At 43.5% G+C, this 19,032-nt stretch overlaps 1 protein-coding gene across 1 annotated transcript; it reads right to left on the bottom strand.

Annotated features, from left to right (window-relative positions):
- Positions 1–2,337: 2,337 nt before the first annotated feature.
- LOC123469667 lies at positions 2,338–3,833 on the bottom strand. Its single transcript, XM_045168838.1, has one exon. The coding sequence runs from the start codon at positions 3,533–3,535 to the stop codon at positions 2,777–2,779; it is 759 nt and encodes a 252-aa protein (XP_045024773.1). The 5' UTR covers positions 3,536–3,833; the 3' UTR covers positions 2,338–2,776.
- Between the last annotated feature and the right edge of the window lie 15,199 nt (positions 3,834–19,032).

Below are 19,032 nucleotides of genomic sequence, written 5' to 3'. Positions count from 1 at the left end.
TTTTTACAGGTAGATGAGCTTAAGATGATAGGTGGGAATGATACGGGAGATCTCATTAGGAGAATCATTTCCAGGCTAATGACGAAAGCACTCCAACGAGAATTTAGTGTTGATGGATTGAGGAGAAATCGAAAGCTCAAAGACACTGAAGTGTGGTCTACCATTATAAGTATTGCGGTGTTTTCTTACGTCTTCTATTCCATAGATTCATTTCCCATTATTTAAATACTTCAGGTGCTACCAAAGACAGTCCAGATTCCAAAGGGGCAACAGACAAAAAAAAAAATGGAAAAGCACATTCGTGACTACTTGCGCCACGCAAAGGACAGGAAGCCGATCACTGAAGACAAGCCGGCACAGCGCATCTGAATAAGAATTATTCATCATCCAAATAAAAAAAAATCCGTTACTTTTTCATTTGATTTGATTATTTTCTGTTTATTGGTCAGTTCAGTTGATAAACAAAATAACTGTGACGTAAAAAAACTTAGAATACATTTGATTTTCCGTTAAATCACAAACTTAATTACTCAGCAACATATTGTAAAGTCCAGGAGGATCTATCAAAAATTGAGTGACCGTATAGTGCCCGGAATAGTTCATTTTGGACGTCCATGGTACATGAGAACGATATGAATAGGCAGCAATCAATCAAGGAACAATCCGAAGGACATCCTTAGGACGTATTAAGGATTTGCTGGTTTCTTTCTGAGATATTCTAAAGATGTCCCAAATATCCGACCAGAATGGCCGAGGGACATCCTTGGGCTGTTTTCTTGCTACATGGGGAGGTAAACAGCTATCGGTTTCATGACTAATAAAAATTCGTTTAGTAAAATCCTGTCCTCTTCGTCGAGAGTCTCCAGTTGCAGCCTTAACATAAGTTCATCTAATTTAGCTCGATCTTTGGATAGAATGTCCTCTACAGCATCAAATTTAGAATTCCATCGGGTTTCACCTGGTGTTTTGAGCTGACAACCTTAACAAATTTACAAATAAATGTGTTTTTAAATTCCATTCACAAATATTTCAAGCATAGTTCTTACCGAAAACGGAATGAACTGTATCTGATGCTAGGGTACTTCGGTTGTATCTATTCCACAATTTTGGCAGCTTGCCCATAGAACGGTTTTAATTTTCGTTAAAGATGCGATTAGTAAGCAAAATCTTTGTAAAATCAGCGGACGCCAGTAGGGCCAAGAGATGAGAGGCGCAACGTATTTGTTCCGGGATATAAGCGGTATTGTAAACGGTAATTTTATCGTTTTCGTCCTTGTCTTGGACAATCAGAGCATCTAATACAACACCAATGGATATGATCCCGTCATTCTCCGAATCTACTATTTCCAGTTCAATGTCGATAAATTCAAGATCTTCGTCTCCCCAGTCACTGTCTGTATCTCCATCGTTACGAAAGCCAACCTTTTCTTCGGTTTCTTTTGCCAAAGTTGCTGCAGCAAGCCTTTTCTTTTTCACAACTGTCTTCTTTTCTTCTTGGAAACTCTTAACCGCCTTGCATATATTTGATCCGTTGTCAGTAACGATGGATTTTACTTTATTACCAAGCTTGAAGTGTTTCATCACCTCTTGAATCATTTTGGCAAAAGAATCAGAAGTGTGTCGCCCTGAAAGCAGCAATATAAAAGATAAATGGATTTATTCATTTTAAATACTGATTGAAAAAGAAAAAGATTGTCGTAATTTTGAACTTCCCACTTTGGAATCTTTTACAAGCCAGAGCAGAAGATCTTCTTTCGAGGGATGCTTCATCGATCCAATGACTAGTGATTCCCATAAAGCTACGATTAAGGGAACCACACATGTCAACTGCTAAACAAACGTATTTCCCTGACTCGAATTTTTGAAGCAGTTCCGTATGGTAGGATTTTCTCTCCGTCTCGATGAGTTTCTTTAGCTTTTTGACACGCATAATGTTTGCACGGGGGTTTAAACCATTTACCATTGCTTGGAATGGGATTGATTCTACATCTTGGAGTGGTCTTGCCTCGTCAATAATGTAGTTCACGATAAGCCTATTAATAACTTTTTGCTCCCTATCTGTCATAGACGGATAGGGGAAGAAATTAATGTTGGACTGCGAAGAAATTAAGTTTTGCTTGTCTAACTTTTAGTCGTTTGCCTTGATATTGTAGCACCGAGGAATAACGCTGAGACTCAAGTAGCGATTAAGATTGTATTCATTGTCGGTGCACTCACACACACACAGTACTAACAAACAGTTACAACTAGACTGGGGGTACAGCAAGGGACACACACAAGTATTTATGCACTAACGTAGACAGCAGCTACCGGGAGAAATATCTGCTGACAAGACTGCCGGACATCTCGGGTAGAGTTGCGGTCAATAGCCGATACAGAAGCGCCGGACGTGACAACTAGTCCATGGGGCCTCAAATAACCGCGACATCTCCCTCCCTAGATAGCGAGTCGTCCCGACCGCTATTACTTTCCTATAAGACTCTATATCCCAAAAACTCAACATACCATGGGGAACATTTGACCCCTCTACACTCTACAAAGACAATACCTTGCCAAACATCAACCGAGAGAGAGAGAGAAAAAAAAGTACATGAGTTCATAAAATAACATAAGTTGGGGGATTTTTCCACTTTCAGCAAGTCAACCGCTCCCGCCATCGAAGAATTTCCATGCAGTGTCGCTCTTCTCTACCAATTGGGTCTTCAGCTTGGCCAAGTCCTCCCCTCTGCTTCTCCTTCTCTGTCTCCGGCTGCTTTCACGCCGCTCTTTTTCTTCTCTACATTAATTCCTCCAACATTCTCTCGATCTTTTCCAACCTCGTTTCTACCGTTGCATCTTGCTGCGATGGGTCATACGTGGGTTTTTCCTCCCTTCCCATAACTCCCAGCATTCTCTCGATTTTTTCCAACCTCGTTTCTACCGTTGCATCTTGCTGCGATGGGTCATGCGTGGGTCTTTCCTCCCTTCCCATAACTCCCATAGCCCACTCGTATTGCTTCCCTCGATCGGTCATCTCCTGGAAGCGCTTTACTTCCTGGAGGAACTCATCGCAGTTAGTGGGCTTTAAGCTCCATAATTGTTCTAGTACACTAGGTCTCAACCCCTGCCAGAGATACGCTAGCTTCGTGGCTTCGGCCATACGCGCGTTTACCCTCCTGCACAGATCAAGCACGTCGTAGTAGTACTCCAGGGTCGATTCCTCAATTCCCTGCTTCCTCGCACGCAATTTGGCCTCGTTATGTCGCACATAGTTTACGGGCGTAAACTGTGTCAACAGTGTCGATTTAACTCCCCTGACCACCGGGGGCCCTTGTACGTCCGACCACGCATTGGGAAGATTGCCCGTTGCCTCCATGCACGCATACCATTTGCCCGCAGCCCCCTCTAATGACAGCTCAATGTGATCCCGTAACTCGTTTTCACCCCATCGGTTGTATCTACCCACCTTTTCGTAGCGATGGATCCAACTCACTACGTCTTCCCCATCCCGACCGGTGAATGTGGGTGGAGTCTGGAATTTGATTTGGGCTGCCATCCCTACGGTATTGAGGGGGGCAACTGCCGCGGCCACAACAGAATTTCTCGCTAACCTGCCGCGTAGCAATCGAGCGCTTGCAACCGAAGATCTCCGTCGAAAAGCGCCAAAATCCCACTCTACTCCCTCTTCACTGTCCTCAGAATCAGAGCTGTCCTCGCCGTCCGCCCACGCTAGAGTTTCCTCCTCGCTAATACTAGCTTGATGTTGCCCCAAATTATTTTCTCTCGTTATTACCCGTGTACGGTCTTCCCACCCGGATAATCCTCCTGGCTCACCTACACAGTCGTCCACTCGACTCCCGATCCTTCGCACAAGGTTACTCGGGTTGAGGGTTTCGACGATACCACCTACAATTGCTTGATCAACCCTTGGCGCAAATCGCCCAAACTCGTCGCGAGGGCGTTGTCTTCCCCTGGCTCTACCAGCACCCCCACTCATCTACTGCCTTCTGACTATTTGTCTAAAGCCCGATCCTCATATCGCCCACAACGGTAACCTACCGCCTCCCGACGAATGACTCTTCGTCTAAATCCGATCTTCCGATCGCTCACAACGGTAACCTACCGCCTCCCGACGAACGACTCTTCGTCTAAATCCGATCTTCCGATCGCTCACAACGGTAACCTACCGCCTCCCGACGAACGACTCTTCGTCTAAAACCCGATCCTCAGATCGCTCACAACGGTAACCTACCGCCTCCCGACGAACGACTCTTCGTCTAACTCCCGATTTTTCAATCGTTACCGGCGATGATCTACCGCCTTGCAGCGCACCACTGTCCGCCTCTACGCCCCCTTAATCACCACTAGGTCCCACCTACCTCCCCAGAAATTCTTATGGCCGTCCCCGCGCTATCGCACCCTAATCGCCCGTCACACGGCCGGTGCTGTGGCTTCGTACCCCAACAGTTTAAGGCGCATAGGCCAGTTGGGTCGACGACTCTCGGAAGCCCCTAACAGCCTCCGCCTCCGCACAACTAGAGCACAATAGAATGAAACAGCGCAAAGACTTACCACAAGTTCTGCATCTCCACCATGTAGCACCGAGGAATAACGCTGAGACTCAAGTAGCGATTAAGATTGTATTCATTGTCGGTGCACTCACACACACACAGTACTAACAAACAGTTACAACTAGACTGGGGGCACAGCAAGGGACACACACAAGTATTTATGCACTAACGTAGACAGCAGCTACCGGGAGAAATATCTGCTGACAAGACTGCCGGACATCTCGGGTAGAGTTGCGGTCAATAGCCGATACAGAAGCGCCGGACGTGACAACTAGTCCATGGGGCCTCAAATAACCGCGACAATATCTTAATTGCTGGATGTGGACCTAGATTTAGACTTCCTAACTTCTCTAGCCTCTTTCAACTTCTTGGTGTACTCCTGGTATACAGTAGAATGTGTCTATAGAATATAGAAAAAAATTTATGAAAATGTTGTAAACGCATATTGCCAGTCTAGCAGTAAAGTGCAACTAACCTTAAGATGCCTTTGCCAGTTGCTGGCTGAAAAAGGACGACAAGAATACTTTTTCCTACACTAAACATTTCCCACTGATGTTTTCATTTTCTTTTATTTCATCCCTTTTCTTTTTCTTGAGACTTTCGGGAAATTCAAAGTATTGCAAAACTAGTTGCTCATACCCCAGTTTCTGCTCGTTTGATTTGCTGGTCGACAACCTGCTTTGAGAAGAATTGGTCCTATGTCTTTCTCCTTCTTCAAGTAGCAAATCATGATCATTTGGTTCGTCTTCTGAATCTATATGAAAATCAGAATCTTCGCTCATTCCCCTCACAATTTCATCACTTTCATCTTCTAATGTAACATTTTCAGCAATATCCGTGTCAATTTTTTTCTTCATTAGTGAGCGAGAAAAAATATGAATGCTTATTTGCTTCGGTTAAGCTTATTACTGCGAGAAAGATGATAGCAGTGTTCTGCCGAATAAAGCTCTTTCGAATAAAAAACGTATTCTGAATAAGAATACGAATAAAATCTTATTCTTTATTTCGAATAAATTTTTATTCGATTTATTCTTATTCTTTATTCTCGAATATTTTTTACCTGTATTTTATTTTTATTTTTTATTCGATTATCCAAAATTTAAATGGAAAAATCGAATAAAAAATAAAGTTCCTCTAACTTTAAAAATCTTTGTTTCCGCTAGCCGTTGCTCTTTTGTTTGGAGTTATTTTTTCCGTTTAGCCATTGAAAATGTCATGAGGCCAATAATTGTCTGCTACTAGCACACTCTTGAATTAGTGATACTACTTCTGGGGTCGTATTCCGAACGCCGACTTAGACTTGACTTGGACTTGACTTAGGCGTTTTTCCTACTTGACTTGAAAAAATTTTCAGACTTTACCCGAAGTTGAATTCCGAACAAAAAATTTCAATTCAAGTAAGAAACTTGGACTTGAAAACTCAAAAGTCGAGCATTAAAACTAAGTTAAGTCTCTCAAATCTCAAGGTACCTTTTAGGTGCCTTGAAACTGACTTACGGGCTTAAGTTCTATAAGTAGCGGTGAGAATAGGCAGTGGCGTTGCGTTTGTTTACACAATGGCCGATTATTGTAATGACGTCATTGATGAATTCTTAGAGGATATGGGTAATTTAACTGATAATTTTGACGATTTATCTACGGGGAGTGATAATGAATTGCGAGCCGAAAATCGCCGAGCCAAAAAGCGTCGTCTTATTCCATTTTATCGTACAAGGAAAGATATTCTAAGTTATTTTTCTGCTGACAAATTAATGGTGACTTTTAGGTTCGATCGACCTTCTATAGAATTCATCACAGGTTTTATCACACAAAAATTAATGCAGAATTAATTCCCCTTTTACAAAATTTTTATTTTTCAGCACTTATTGCCGATATTTTACTCATTTTAAACTAAATTAATAATAAATTAAATTAATATTTGACTCATTTTAAAAACAACTATGTAAACAAAAGTACAATCACAGCAATTTTGAGTCACTTTGCGTACAAGTTCCAACTTCTTTTGCTATGACTTAGACACTTAAAATTCGTCTGCAACCACGAGAAGAATTTTGAGCAACGTCCTCTGCCATTGGCTGAGTTGCCAATTGGAAGAACTTAAAGTATAAAACTAAGCTGTTACGTTTACGTATTAAAGTGTATCAAATCTTGCAACTGGAATTAGGCATTTCGGTAATAAAATTATCAAATAATGCCATTTATTTTTATAATTGAATGCTAATACAATAGGGCTACTTGAATTTTGAATAGGTGTGACTCGTGTGAGTGTAAGACAGGTGTGAGCTGTTCAGAAATTTGGAGTCATTTGACTGGAAGTGTAATTGGCTGATTGCTTCAAATCACTTGCTTAATTATTTACTATTAATTGTTTTTAATTTTATGATTCAAAAATCTAAACATCATCCTTAAATTAAGAAAATCATTAGAATTTATTTTATTCGAAAATTTATTCGAAAATTTATTCGAAATACGAATAAAAATATATTTTATTTTTATTCTTTATTCTTTATTCTTCATTTTTTATTTTTATTCTTTATTCTTATTCTTTATTCGATTCAATTTTCATTTTATTCGTATTCATATTCAAATAAATTTTTTCCTTATTCGGCAGAACACTGGATGATAGTATTTCAGATATTCAGTGAGTCATTAGTTATCTAAGTATTATTTCAAATATGTAACATTTCTTACCTTCCAACATCTATATTTATACTTGATATAAGCTGAAATTCACTTGAAGCATGCTTGTAGTCTGACACTTGAGACTTGACGTACAGTAAGTTTGCTAATGTAATGCTTGCTAATAAAGGCCGACGTTGTGACGTATAAAATAAATAAGGATAAAAATAATGCATTTTCTAAAAAATTTGATTCTTTTTTAAAGAATCATTGATTTGAATCATTTTCATTGAAAAATGACAAAATCAGAATAAAAAATCAAACCAAAACTAGGTTAGAATAAAAAATCGGGAAATCAAGCAAAATTGATTTGAATCACTGATTCGAATCAAATTTTGATTGGAATCAAACTTGATTCGGCCGTTCACTGCCAGAAGAAGCCCATTCGGATGCCCTTAGAATGTCCGATGGCATTTTCCCAGGAGGTCTTGTAATATTGTCACGTGGTCAATGACCACGTTATGTGATCCGGTATGCAATGCTACCGGACGTGTGACGTCAGTGTTTCCCCCCCATATATAGTCCCCCGTGGTCGTGTATCAGGCGGCAGTCTTAGTCTTGTGAACCGTCAGTACAACATACTGTTACATGGTGTAGATGCAGAACCTCCGGTAAGTCTCTTTTGTGGTTGTGTTTCTGTTCGATTCTGTGCTACGGAGGCGGTGGCTGTCAGGGACCCCTGAGAGTCGACGACCCAACTGCTTTTAGCACCTTAAATTGTTGGGGTACGGGGTCACGGCTCCGACCGTAGGGCCATCGGGGGAAGCATAACGAAGGAGAGACGCCGGGGGGAAAACGGTGAAAAAGGCTAAGGCGGGGCAGACGGGTACATTGAGGGAACGTGGATAGCTGAAACCGTGAGCCGAAGTGGTCGGCAAGAATCGGGGCAGTGAACCGTGAGCCGAAGAGTTCGGCAAGAAGCGGAGAAGTGACCGTGAGCCGAAGTGTTCGGCAAGAATCGGGGCAGTGAACCGTGAGCCGAAGAGTTCGGCAAGAAGCGGAGAAGTGACCGTGAGCCGAAGTGTTCAGCAAGAATCGGGGCAGTGAACCGTGAGCCGAAGTTTTCGGCAAGAAGCGGAGAAGTGAACCGTGAGCCAAAGTTGTTGGCAAGAAGCGGAGAAGTGAACCGGGAGCCGAAGAGTTCGGCAAGAAACAGGCGGTGCGAGGATTGCGGGAAGTAGATGATAGGAGAGGAGGACGTAAGGAGCGGGGAGAGAAACCGAGATGCTCGGGGACGGTTCGTGGCACGGGGTAGTTGGGAGATACCCGAGATCGGGAGTGCATCCCAGGGGCGGGCGAGGACGCGCAGTCGACCGTTGAGGGAAAGCGGAACGGAAGAGCGAGGAGAAATAGAGGACGGGGCTAACGAACCCCAACAGGAGCAGCGACCGGCATCCGTTCGGCAGGAGTATCATCTCACATTCAGTGAGGAGGAAACTGAGCGGTGGGAGAACGCCGAAGAGAAAGAAGGATCGGGAGAACACGGAGAAGAGCAGCCAGAGTGGGATTTCACGGATTTGAGAAGAAGATCATCGAATATCAGTAGCTACATCCGGGGATTCAGAGCAGCTCAACAGCAAGTGGGCGCAAGGCAAGCGATGGCCGCACAGATAAAATTCCAATCCCCTCCCTCCTTCGGGGGGAAGGACGGGGAAGACGTCGTGCAGTGGATGCATCGATACGAAAGAATCGGGAGATATAATCGATGGGGAGATGAAGAACTTCGCGACCACGTGGAGCTGTCGCTGTCCGGGGCAGCGCAGAAGTGGTACTCATACAAAGAGGCCGCGGGACAACTAGCAGCCGAATGGGAGGATGCTGCAGGACCGCCAATTGTACCAGGAGTGAAAACACAGCTGTTGGAGCAATTCAAGCCAGTCAATCAGAATCGATTCAATGAAGCGAAACTGAGAGAACGCAAACAAGGAATCGAAGAATCCACGATCGAGTATTTTTACGACATCCTGGATTTATGCCGCAGAGTAGACCCGAATATGTCCGAAGCTACGAAATTGGCGCACCTATGGAGAGGACTCAAGCCAAGTTTACTAGAGAAACTCTGGAGTTTGAAACCCAACTCATGTGACGAATTCCTTCAAGAAATTAAGCGGTATCAGGAAATGACTTCCCGAGCAAGACACGAGGAATGGGCGATGGGCGTGGTCGGAAAACAAACACCAACGGCGGGAAGTGAGAGAATGGATTGAATAGAAAAATTGCTAGAGGGACTGATGGGAGCCGTTGCATTAAGGAACGCATCAGGGGCAGCCGCACAGCAAGGAGAAAGAGCGGAGAGTCAACAGTATCGGTCGGATAACCGATCGATACCGAAATGGACTTCGGATGGGGAACCTATCTGCAGCAGATGTAAGACGGAGGGACACATCGGGAGAGAGTGTCCAACAAGAACAAACGGTCAGGGAGGCCTGAGGGCTCGGACGCCGGACGGACAGGTCGTATGCTACGGGTGTGAAGGGATAGGACACATACGTCGCGACTGCCCGAGCTCCCAGCGAGAAGGAGGGGCACCATAACAGCAACGGCAGGTGCGATTCGCTGGAGAGGGTAGGCAAGTAATTGGTCTAGTAGGGACACAGCATGTAGACCCGGAGGTGCTAGCATGGCCAATTCTGAAAATCGACATCCAGAGGATGGTAGTACTGGATGTGTGGTGCAGGGGAAAACGGGTGGCTGCCGTGATAGATACAGGGGCGGGAGTGTCCGTGTGTTCGCCCAAATTAGTAAGAGAACTAGGGATAACAGTGACACCATGGCGCGCAAATCGTCTAGTATCAGTTGACGGCAAGGAGATTCAACCGGGAGGAGCCGCAATGCTGTCAGTATCAGATGGGAGGATGACCGTCGAGGGGAGGCTTTGGTTCTGGACGGCGACATCAACTTACTTCTGGGGAAGGACATGTTGGAACAACTTGGAACGCAGCTGAAGATTGGGACACTACCGGAGATCTTCATTGGAGACACTGCCATGGGAGCACCGGTGGAAGAGATGACGGAGGAAGCACCAAAACTAGTAGTCCAGAATGGATGCTGGGTCTCACCCCGATCGAGGAAAGTGGTCGCAACTCAACCACTAGATTTGAATGGATTTGGCGAAGGTGCACTGGTGGAACCATCCCAAGCATTGCAGAGGACGATAAGGGTGTCGACGGGTAAGGTCCTAGTTAGCGGCGTTGGAACAATCGGACAGATGGCGATAACCCACTTATCGGACCACAAACAATGGATCGAAGAGGGGACGGTGTTAGGAATAATCGAGCCAGTGACCGAAATCAAAGAGGGAGATACGCTAGTAGCCGTCGCGACAGCAGGGGTAGTGAAGAAAGCGCGTCGAGAGCACAAATTTGACAGCAGGATTGGAGAAGGATTAATGCCGACAGACAGAGAAAAGATCCGAGAAGTGTTAGTGGAATATGGCGACTATTTTTCGTGGCCAGGAGACCAACTAGGACTGTGTACGGCAGCAGGGCAGACCATAGAGGCCAGGGGAAAGTACATCCGTGACCGAGAGGCTGAAACTAGAGAGACTATACCCCTGGACGAGGAGGTGCAAGAAGCTCGAAATGAAAGGGTGGACGATCAGGTGCGTCGATCGACACGAGTCCGGATGCCACCGGTACGATACGGACAAATGCCACAGGTTGCAGTGGGGGCTCTTCTCCTTCTGCTAGGACTACTAGGACCGCGGATGGGGGAACTTTTCCCACCTACTCAACTGCGGTCGGTAGACGACTCAGTAGACGACTCGGAGAGGGAAAAACAAGCGGCGGAACATCATACATACCCATTCGAGCTATGGGGTGTGGGAGCAGCGTTGTTTAGGGCCAGTGTGGCTGTGTTCAGCATCCAGTGGTGCCGCGGGAGAAAAGGAGACGTTAATAGGGCCGACCTTCGGGAACGCCTACGGATAGTGGAGGAGTTCGTAGAAGAAGAAGCTAAGAAGCGACGTGCGCGGCGGTGGAGTACCGCCGAAAAAAAAGGATGATGTTTTTTTTGGGGGGTGTCATGTGGCCTATATCATGTACCAATGTTCCCGGTTTTCTTTCGGTATTTTTTTTTTGTAATGTTTGTTTTTTAGTAATGCATTCGGGGACGAATGCAGCTAGAGGGGGGGATGTCACGTGGTCAATGACCACGTTATGTGATCCGGTATGCAATGCTACCGGACGTGTGACGTCAGTGTTTCCCCCCCATATATAGTCCCCCGTGGTCGTGTATCAGGCGGCAGTCTTAGTCTTGTGAACCGTCAATACAACATACTGTTACAATATCCAGTCCTACCCGGAGGTTCGGCAGTTTCACAGATGTCCGTAAGATGTCATCCTTTCCGAATTCAATATACTATGGATGTCCGTGGAACTGACTTGTACTATATGGGCGGCAGTGTAAGTTAGAACAAGATCAAACAGGAAGGCCAACCTGTTTTTGGGAATTTTTAGAAGAAATTTCTCCACGATCATCCCTAATAATATAAATCTTTATCAATTGAAAATAAAACATGGTGCATGTGCTTGCATTTCAGTTTCGTCCCTCCAGAGGCGCATGTAATACCTACACCTACACCAGATGTAGCGTTTATGACTGTGATGCTGGAGATTGGTGTTCGATTCCAGAAAGGGTGGTGAATTATTATGGTAACTTTATAAGAAGTTCTCTGTCATATATAAAACAAATTTTCGTCAATCAATTTTTCTTTTTTTGATCATGAAATAATTTTAATAATAATAATTCTCTCCATTCTAAAGACATTTCAATTAGATTCGAACACAGAATATTATATATACACCATAGATTTTCAATTCCCTTATCGTGAACCGAACACTGACTTCCGGTGTTGCAACCAGATGCTCTATACATATGCCATTGGTAACGAAATAACTGTGAACAGGCAGCTAGCTCATTTACTTCGACAAGGAATATTACAGTCCAACACTTCTAACTGTCATAAAAAAAAACACACTACCCTGTGGGTGGCAAAGATCGCCGATCGCTAAGTTCATTATTAAAACTTAGCGTTTTTATAAAAAACTAAAGTGTTTTACAACATTTTGATTTGATTGCTCGAAAATGATATTAAACATATGTGTAGATTGGAACAGTGGAATAAGATTCAATTGTGGTGTGGTATACCCGAGCTCGAATCCAGACACTGCCTAATATTTCTTCAAGTTTAGTGATCCAATACACACAAAAAAACGCTAATAACATTATTCTGTAATCGGATTCGAACACGGGTCTCTCGCAGGACAGTCGACTAGTCAACCATATACCCAACCTTCAATACTTTTGTAGGCATTTTTAGACTGAGAAAGTGAAATAATTTTGGCTTCCATTATTAAGAAATGAATTTTTGAATAAAATTTAGCATTTAATAAATCAATACTTGTAATTGTTATGAGTTTCGATCATTGGACTCCCGCATCATAGACAGAGCTTCTTCTTCTTAACCAATCACTACGTATGGAAAAAAAACAATTCTAGATTATTATTTGATGTGGTGTACAGTATCCTGCACAAAAATCCGAACACCGATTTAATTTTTTAAAGCCACCTATTGGCGGGGTAGTGGGTTTTTTGTTTGTTTTTCTTTAAGGGGGAGGGTAGACGGGTTGATGGACACGACAGGGTAGGGTTGGGTAAGTCTAGACATTTTAAAAAGGTGCCTTAAGGTATTATGCTTTAAGGCAAGTTACAGGTCGGGACATTTTTGCAACCCCCAGGGTGGTGTGTTTTTTAAAACGACAGTTGGAAATTTAGGGCTTGGGCTTGGTAATGTTGCTGAAACAATTTAGCTTATCTTCCAGCTGCCTGTAAATGTTTACGTCGCTGTCAATGGCGTAGGTGTAGCGTTTCTGAATGTGATGCTGGAGATCGGCGTTCGATTCCAGATGAGGTGCTGAGTAAATATGGTTAACTTACGAGAAATTCTCGTTTATATATAAAACAAATTTTCATCGAGCAATATGTTTTTTTGTTTATTAAATAATTTAAAAAATAATAATCTCCTTCGTTCTAGAAAAATTAATATTTCCAGCAAATTCGAATGAAGAATATTATAACGATACCAAATATTTTGCAATTCCTTTTTGGGAATCGAACTCTGATCTACGGCGTCGCAATCAGAGGCTATACACATATGCCATCGGTATCGAGATAATTGTGCACAGGCAGCTATCTAATTTATTTGGGTAAGGAGTATTACACAGCCTAAGTCCAACATTTCCAACTATCGTTTAAAAAAAACACACCACCCTGGGGGTTGCAAAAATGTCCCGACCTGTTACTTGCCTTAAAGCGTAATACCTTAAGGCATAAAAAAAATATCTAGACTTACCCAACCCTGCCCTATGTGTCCATCACCCCGTCTACCCTCCCTCTTAAAGAAAAACAAACAAAAAACCCTTTACCCCGCCAATAGGTGGCTTTAAAAAATTAAATCGGTGTTCGGATTTTTGTGCAGGATACTGTACGTAGTTCTTACAAAGTTGAACCCCAACGCTACACTGTTAATAGTGGCAACGTGGCTTTTAAAGAAATGGATCCAGGGCTTTTTTATGCCTCGCTCTCCCAATCTATTTTTTATTCTTTTGATTGGTCTCCCAAGTCCATTCAAATCTTTTGCTACTGAATACTTAATAAGCACACTCTATGCCCTTCTGATATAACCTCCTTATATATCCTTATATTAATGAGAACATTGCTCAATGATTACTAATAAGAGACCATTGTAAAAACTTAACACTTTATTATAAATTGCATAAAATCTTTTTATATCTCTTTCGAATATCTCAAACTCCTCTAGGTTTGTGACTGGAAGAAAAGACAATTTATGGTCTTCGTAAATTGATATACAAAAAATAATATAGCTAATCTTAGGCTTGTAAGAAAAAGCTCAGATAATTTTGAAGGGTCGTTAATTGCTTCCCACACAGCACACTGACGTCTTTTAAAGGATATTTATTCATCCTAACGGCACTACTAGGATTTCTTTATTCGGTCCTGAAATCCTACAACGATGACTTAAAGATGATTTTAGCAGGTGTTGATGACCGGCCAAAACTGCTCTAATACACGGATTTTTATGGTCACCAAAGCTCTCATTTTGGCGTTCACTGGGACGACTTTTTGCTCTACCAAAAAAAAAACGCTAAAAATATTATTCTGTCATTGGATTCGAACAGAAGTCTACCGCATGACTGTTGAGTAATCTACCATATACGCAACATTGAATACTGTTGATGGTAACTTTAGACTGACAAATTATACAGTGAAATTATTTTGGCTTCCATCACTAAGAAATTCATTTTTGAATAAAATTTTGAATTTAATAAATCGACACTAAACGCTTTTTAACCAAAATACCAGAAAAGAATCATAATTGTTACGAGTGTCGACCATTGGCCTCCCGCATCATAGACAGAGCTTCTTCTTCTTAACCAACCACTAAGTACTGAAAAAAATAATTCTAGATTATTATTTGATGTGGTGTACGTAGTTCTTACAAAGTTGAACGCCAATGCTCGAATGTTAATTGTGGAAACGTGGCTTTTAAAGAAAGAGATCAAAATAATACATCTTCTGAGGAGGATTTATTAAAAAAAAAATGACCGTGGCTTAAGCGCGTTCTTATACCGTCCTTTAGCGGTCCAGCACTGCACGTCCTAGTAAGACAGATGTGGGATGGATTACTGCATTAAATTGTTATGTGGGTTGCTTTATCATTGTTTTTTTTTAATACATACAGTACCCACCAAACGATTAGGTACACCCCTGTTTTTGAGTGCATTCTTATGGCGCTACGTGTCTCAGGAAAACTTAAATATCGTTTTACTGGTAAGGATTAATTTTTTTTTCTTTTTTCCTCTATCAGAAGAGAAAGTGCTCTAAAAGTTATCTTAACATGGAAAATTGTAGGAGTTACACCCAGGGCGCTAAAGTATCGTTCACATGATTAGTTACACCACTTTTCTCCCCATAAACGCCATGTTAATACCGGCGTTTCCAAAAATATAAATAAAATACTTCAAAACATCCTTAAATTAATTTTGTTATGCCGAACGACGCGTTTTTCTTTATTCTATTAGAATATAGTGTATGTTTTTGAATTATTTGAACTAAAAAAGTGCTTCCCTATACCCCAAAGTTGTTACACTCAAATGTTTTACAGAGAAAATTAAGATTTAGGCTTGCGCCACCAGGGGCACTGGGATCAATTTCAAGTGCTCAGATTTTTTTCTCTTTAAACACAGCTAGATTATTCTAGATTAATCTTTCGCCCGCAGCGGAAGAAGGTGCTCGCGTAAAAATTACTGCATCAATACGTGGGGCCCTACAAAGTGATCAGGCAGGTCACTGTGTTGAACTACAAACTTCGGAAACCAAGCGAAAAAAAACTCTAGTGGTGCATGTGTCGCAAATGAAGAAGTTTGATGTTGAATCGGACGAGGAGTCCGATAGCGACGAAGAAGATGAGAAGCTAGAGCATGCCGACAGCGACTTGGATGTCGAGCGTGCCGACACCGACTCGAATGTCGCGCGTGCTGACACTGGTTTGGAAGAAGCACGCGCCGAAACTGAAGAGGGTATGGCGTGTGTCGAAACCGACACGGGTGAGACGCCTGAAGCCGACACTGGAGTGACAACCGACACCAGCACGGCTGCAGCAGCTGTGGAGCCGCCAGCCAGGAGAGAAAAGGGGAGAATGAGGCGCCGGCCATTGGAGCCGATTGCCGAAATGGACGAAGGCCTACAAGACGGAAAGGATTCCGTGGTCTCAGCTGCAACGGAATCACCGGCGGTTGGATGAAGAATATGCTGTTCTTCACATTGGTCTGTGTCGTAGGCCAAATGGTTTAAGCAAATGAAATGAGAGGGAAGTACGTCGCGACCGAAGAAGCGATGTTTCATCCACAAGGTACTTTGGCCCTGGGTGATTTGGAATGGGTAGTCATCTATGAAGTGCCCACTAAGCGAGCTGAACAAGTAATTAAACTTGTCACTGCTTGGGTAAACGATATGGCACGTTCCTTTGACAAAGCAATCACGGGAATTTCCCTATGAAAGTCACCCCGTTTTTGAAAGGTCCGGCACGTGACTTGGTTGAAATCAAGGCAAGAGCGGAGCACCGGGGGCAGGAATTTTGGTAGTTGGAACGAGCTCTGAAAGGCGACGAAACCAGGTGGAAGCGCGGGCTGTTCGACATAGGTAGCCAGCTGCTTAACTGGCTCTTTGAGACCGCTAAGATAAAGGACCTGGAATCAGTGCAATCGAGGCTTGAGTAATTTGTCAAGAAAGGTCTGGAGGTGTTACACCTTTTCCAGGAGTAGGCGACCCTGTTAAATGTGACCATGGGGCACCTGGCGGAGCATGAGTCCGAAATCAGTGCTCTCATGGCGGCGGCGGGTCAGATGCGGCGAGAGCAGGCGCAGCTGAGGAAAGTCTTCAATGAAAGCTGGACCCACCTTGCCAGAGAATTACTCTTCCTAGAGAAGGTAACGATGTCTGTGAAAAAGGCAAATAGGGCACTGGATTGGACGGCCGACGTCTTGCACGGCTGGCAAACCGGCTTTGCAGATCCAGCTATAGGGAGACGGTCACCACTCCTTTGTCCTCCAAATCTACTGACTAAAGCGCTGAATTCAGTTCGACAAGCCTTGTTCCAAGACTGGGGACTGACACCAGCATTACAAGGAGGAAATGGCTGGAGAGCGTACCAGTAGGCCAGGGTGGAGGCGGCGCTGGCGAACGGCAACGTTCGTTTGTTCATTCATCTGCCGGTATTTGAGTTTAATCATGCCTTGCAGATCTACAGTGCGTTTCCTATGCCGGTAGCCACCAGCAAAGAGGAGTCGGTATCCCATTTGAACGCGGGATTGGCTCCATACCTGGGGGGTATCGCCTGATCAGCAGCTATTCGTCGAGTTCAACGTGGATGAAGTCCGGAAATAAGCTCCATACATAGGCAGTGTATATCCATTCTTGAGGCCGATTGACCGAAAAGATGAAGAGCTGCGCGGCGGCGGTCTTTATGCAGGAGCAGGAAGGAATCCAGAGGAACTGTCACCTAGACAGTAAGAAGTGGACCGGCATTGACCTGTTCTACATTGGAGGAAGGAAGTGGGGTTACGCTGGTAAAGACAACGTAACCATAGTGCTCTAGTACCCTGGGAAAACGATCGGCGAAATTGGCCTACCGCAAGTTCTGCCAGCAGCGGGGGTCATAAAAATCCCACGGTTGTGTTTGGCAACCTCGGACGAATGGGTTTTGCAAGTGAGCTTCCGACAGATAATGCCAGTGAATGTAACAAGCGTCATCGACGAGGAAGCTGCAGGAATGCTGAGCGGTCTATTGGCACCGGTGGTCGAGCAATCGCTACCGGTGACAAAGAGCCCCATCATGGAAGAAGCACCAGCCGCCCTAAGAACGCCTACGCGTATAGACCTAGCGGGGACGAGTTCACACCTGAAAGCGGTCGAACGCCTTTGACGCCAATGAGAAGAAGAGTAAAATGCAAAGCGTTATCCTTTTGAATGGTTTACCGGAATCCTGTTCCCGTTTCCACTGTTGGTATACCTGTGGTTCGAGTATCGGAGGCTGGGTAGTCACGTGGACCCCCTACTGTTGGCTCGTCTTGTTGAGGTGCGAGAGCCAGGAGAAGAGGATCAAGGTCAGCCCGGCCCGAATGCCGCGTGAATATCTTCGTTTTACCCGGATTAGTTTTACCAAATGTTAAAGTAGAAAACATGGGGGACTCTTTTTGTTATGCCTTGTGGGGTTTGTTATCCAGTTTAGGGAACCCATGTCAGTAAGTTGGAGGGGGGGATGTAGCGCCAATGTACTTTGTCACTTAGCACCGGATGCTAAGAGATGCAAATGTGTAATGTCAATGGACTTTGCCACTCTGGCCGGATGTCAGTGGACTCAAAAGTCCGTCTATGGCCGGCCAGAGGGGCCGTCCAATGTAGTGTTTCAGACTAGTTATTAGTGCTGTTAGTGCTGTCACTGTGTAATGCTGTGTGTGTGTGTCGTGTAAGCTGTCTATGACTGAATACATCCTTTAACCCAGTGAATCTGTTAAAATACACAAAATGTGTAGCATTATTAACATTTCCTCAAGAAAGCTGTGTACGACTGCTCATATGGTCCAGGTGATGGCGATAGATCGGAACCCACATAACAATTTAATGCAGCAACTCATCCTATATCTGTCTTACTAGGACGTGCAGTACTGGACCGCCAAAGGACGTTATAAGGACGGTTTAAGCCACGGTTTTTTTAAAATAAATCATGTCCCTCAGAAGACGTCTTATTTTGATCAATTTCTTTAAAAGCCATCATTCCACAATTAACAGTGAAGCGTTGGATCTCAACTTCGTAAGAATTACGTAAGCCACATCAAATAACAATCTGCAATTGCTTTTTTTAATACGTAGTGATTGGTTAAGAAGAAGAAGCTCTGTCTATGATGCGGGAGTCTAATGATCGAAACTCATAACAATTATGTTTCTCTTTTGGTATTTTGTTAAAAGAGTTCAAAGTGTCGATTTATTTAATTCTAAATTTTATTTAAAAACTTATTTCACTGTCTTATTTACCAGTCTAAAGATAGGGGAAAGCGGGGTCAAACAGGACAAAAACTTTTTTTTGTCAGTAATTCAGTGTGTAACAATGTTACGCTGAAAAAAATTAGATTAGTGTAAAGAGCGTTGTTTAAATAACATTAGTGAATTTCTTCATCGTTATACATTATATAGTTTAAGAATCATTGAATTTTGAAAAATAGGG

Source organism: Daphnia magna, linkage group LG2 (assembly GCF_020631705.1).
Source record: "Daphnia magna isolate NIES linkage group LG2, ASM2063170v1.1, whole genome shotgun sequence".
NCBI lineage: Eukaryota > Metazoa > Arthropoda > Branchiopoda > Diplostraca > Daphniidae > Daphnia > Daphnia magna.
This window is presented reverse-complemented; position numbering and strand designations above follow the sequence as displayed.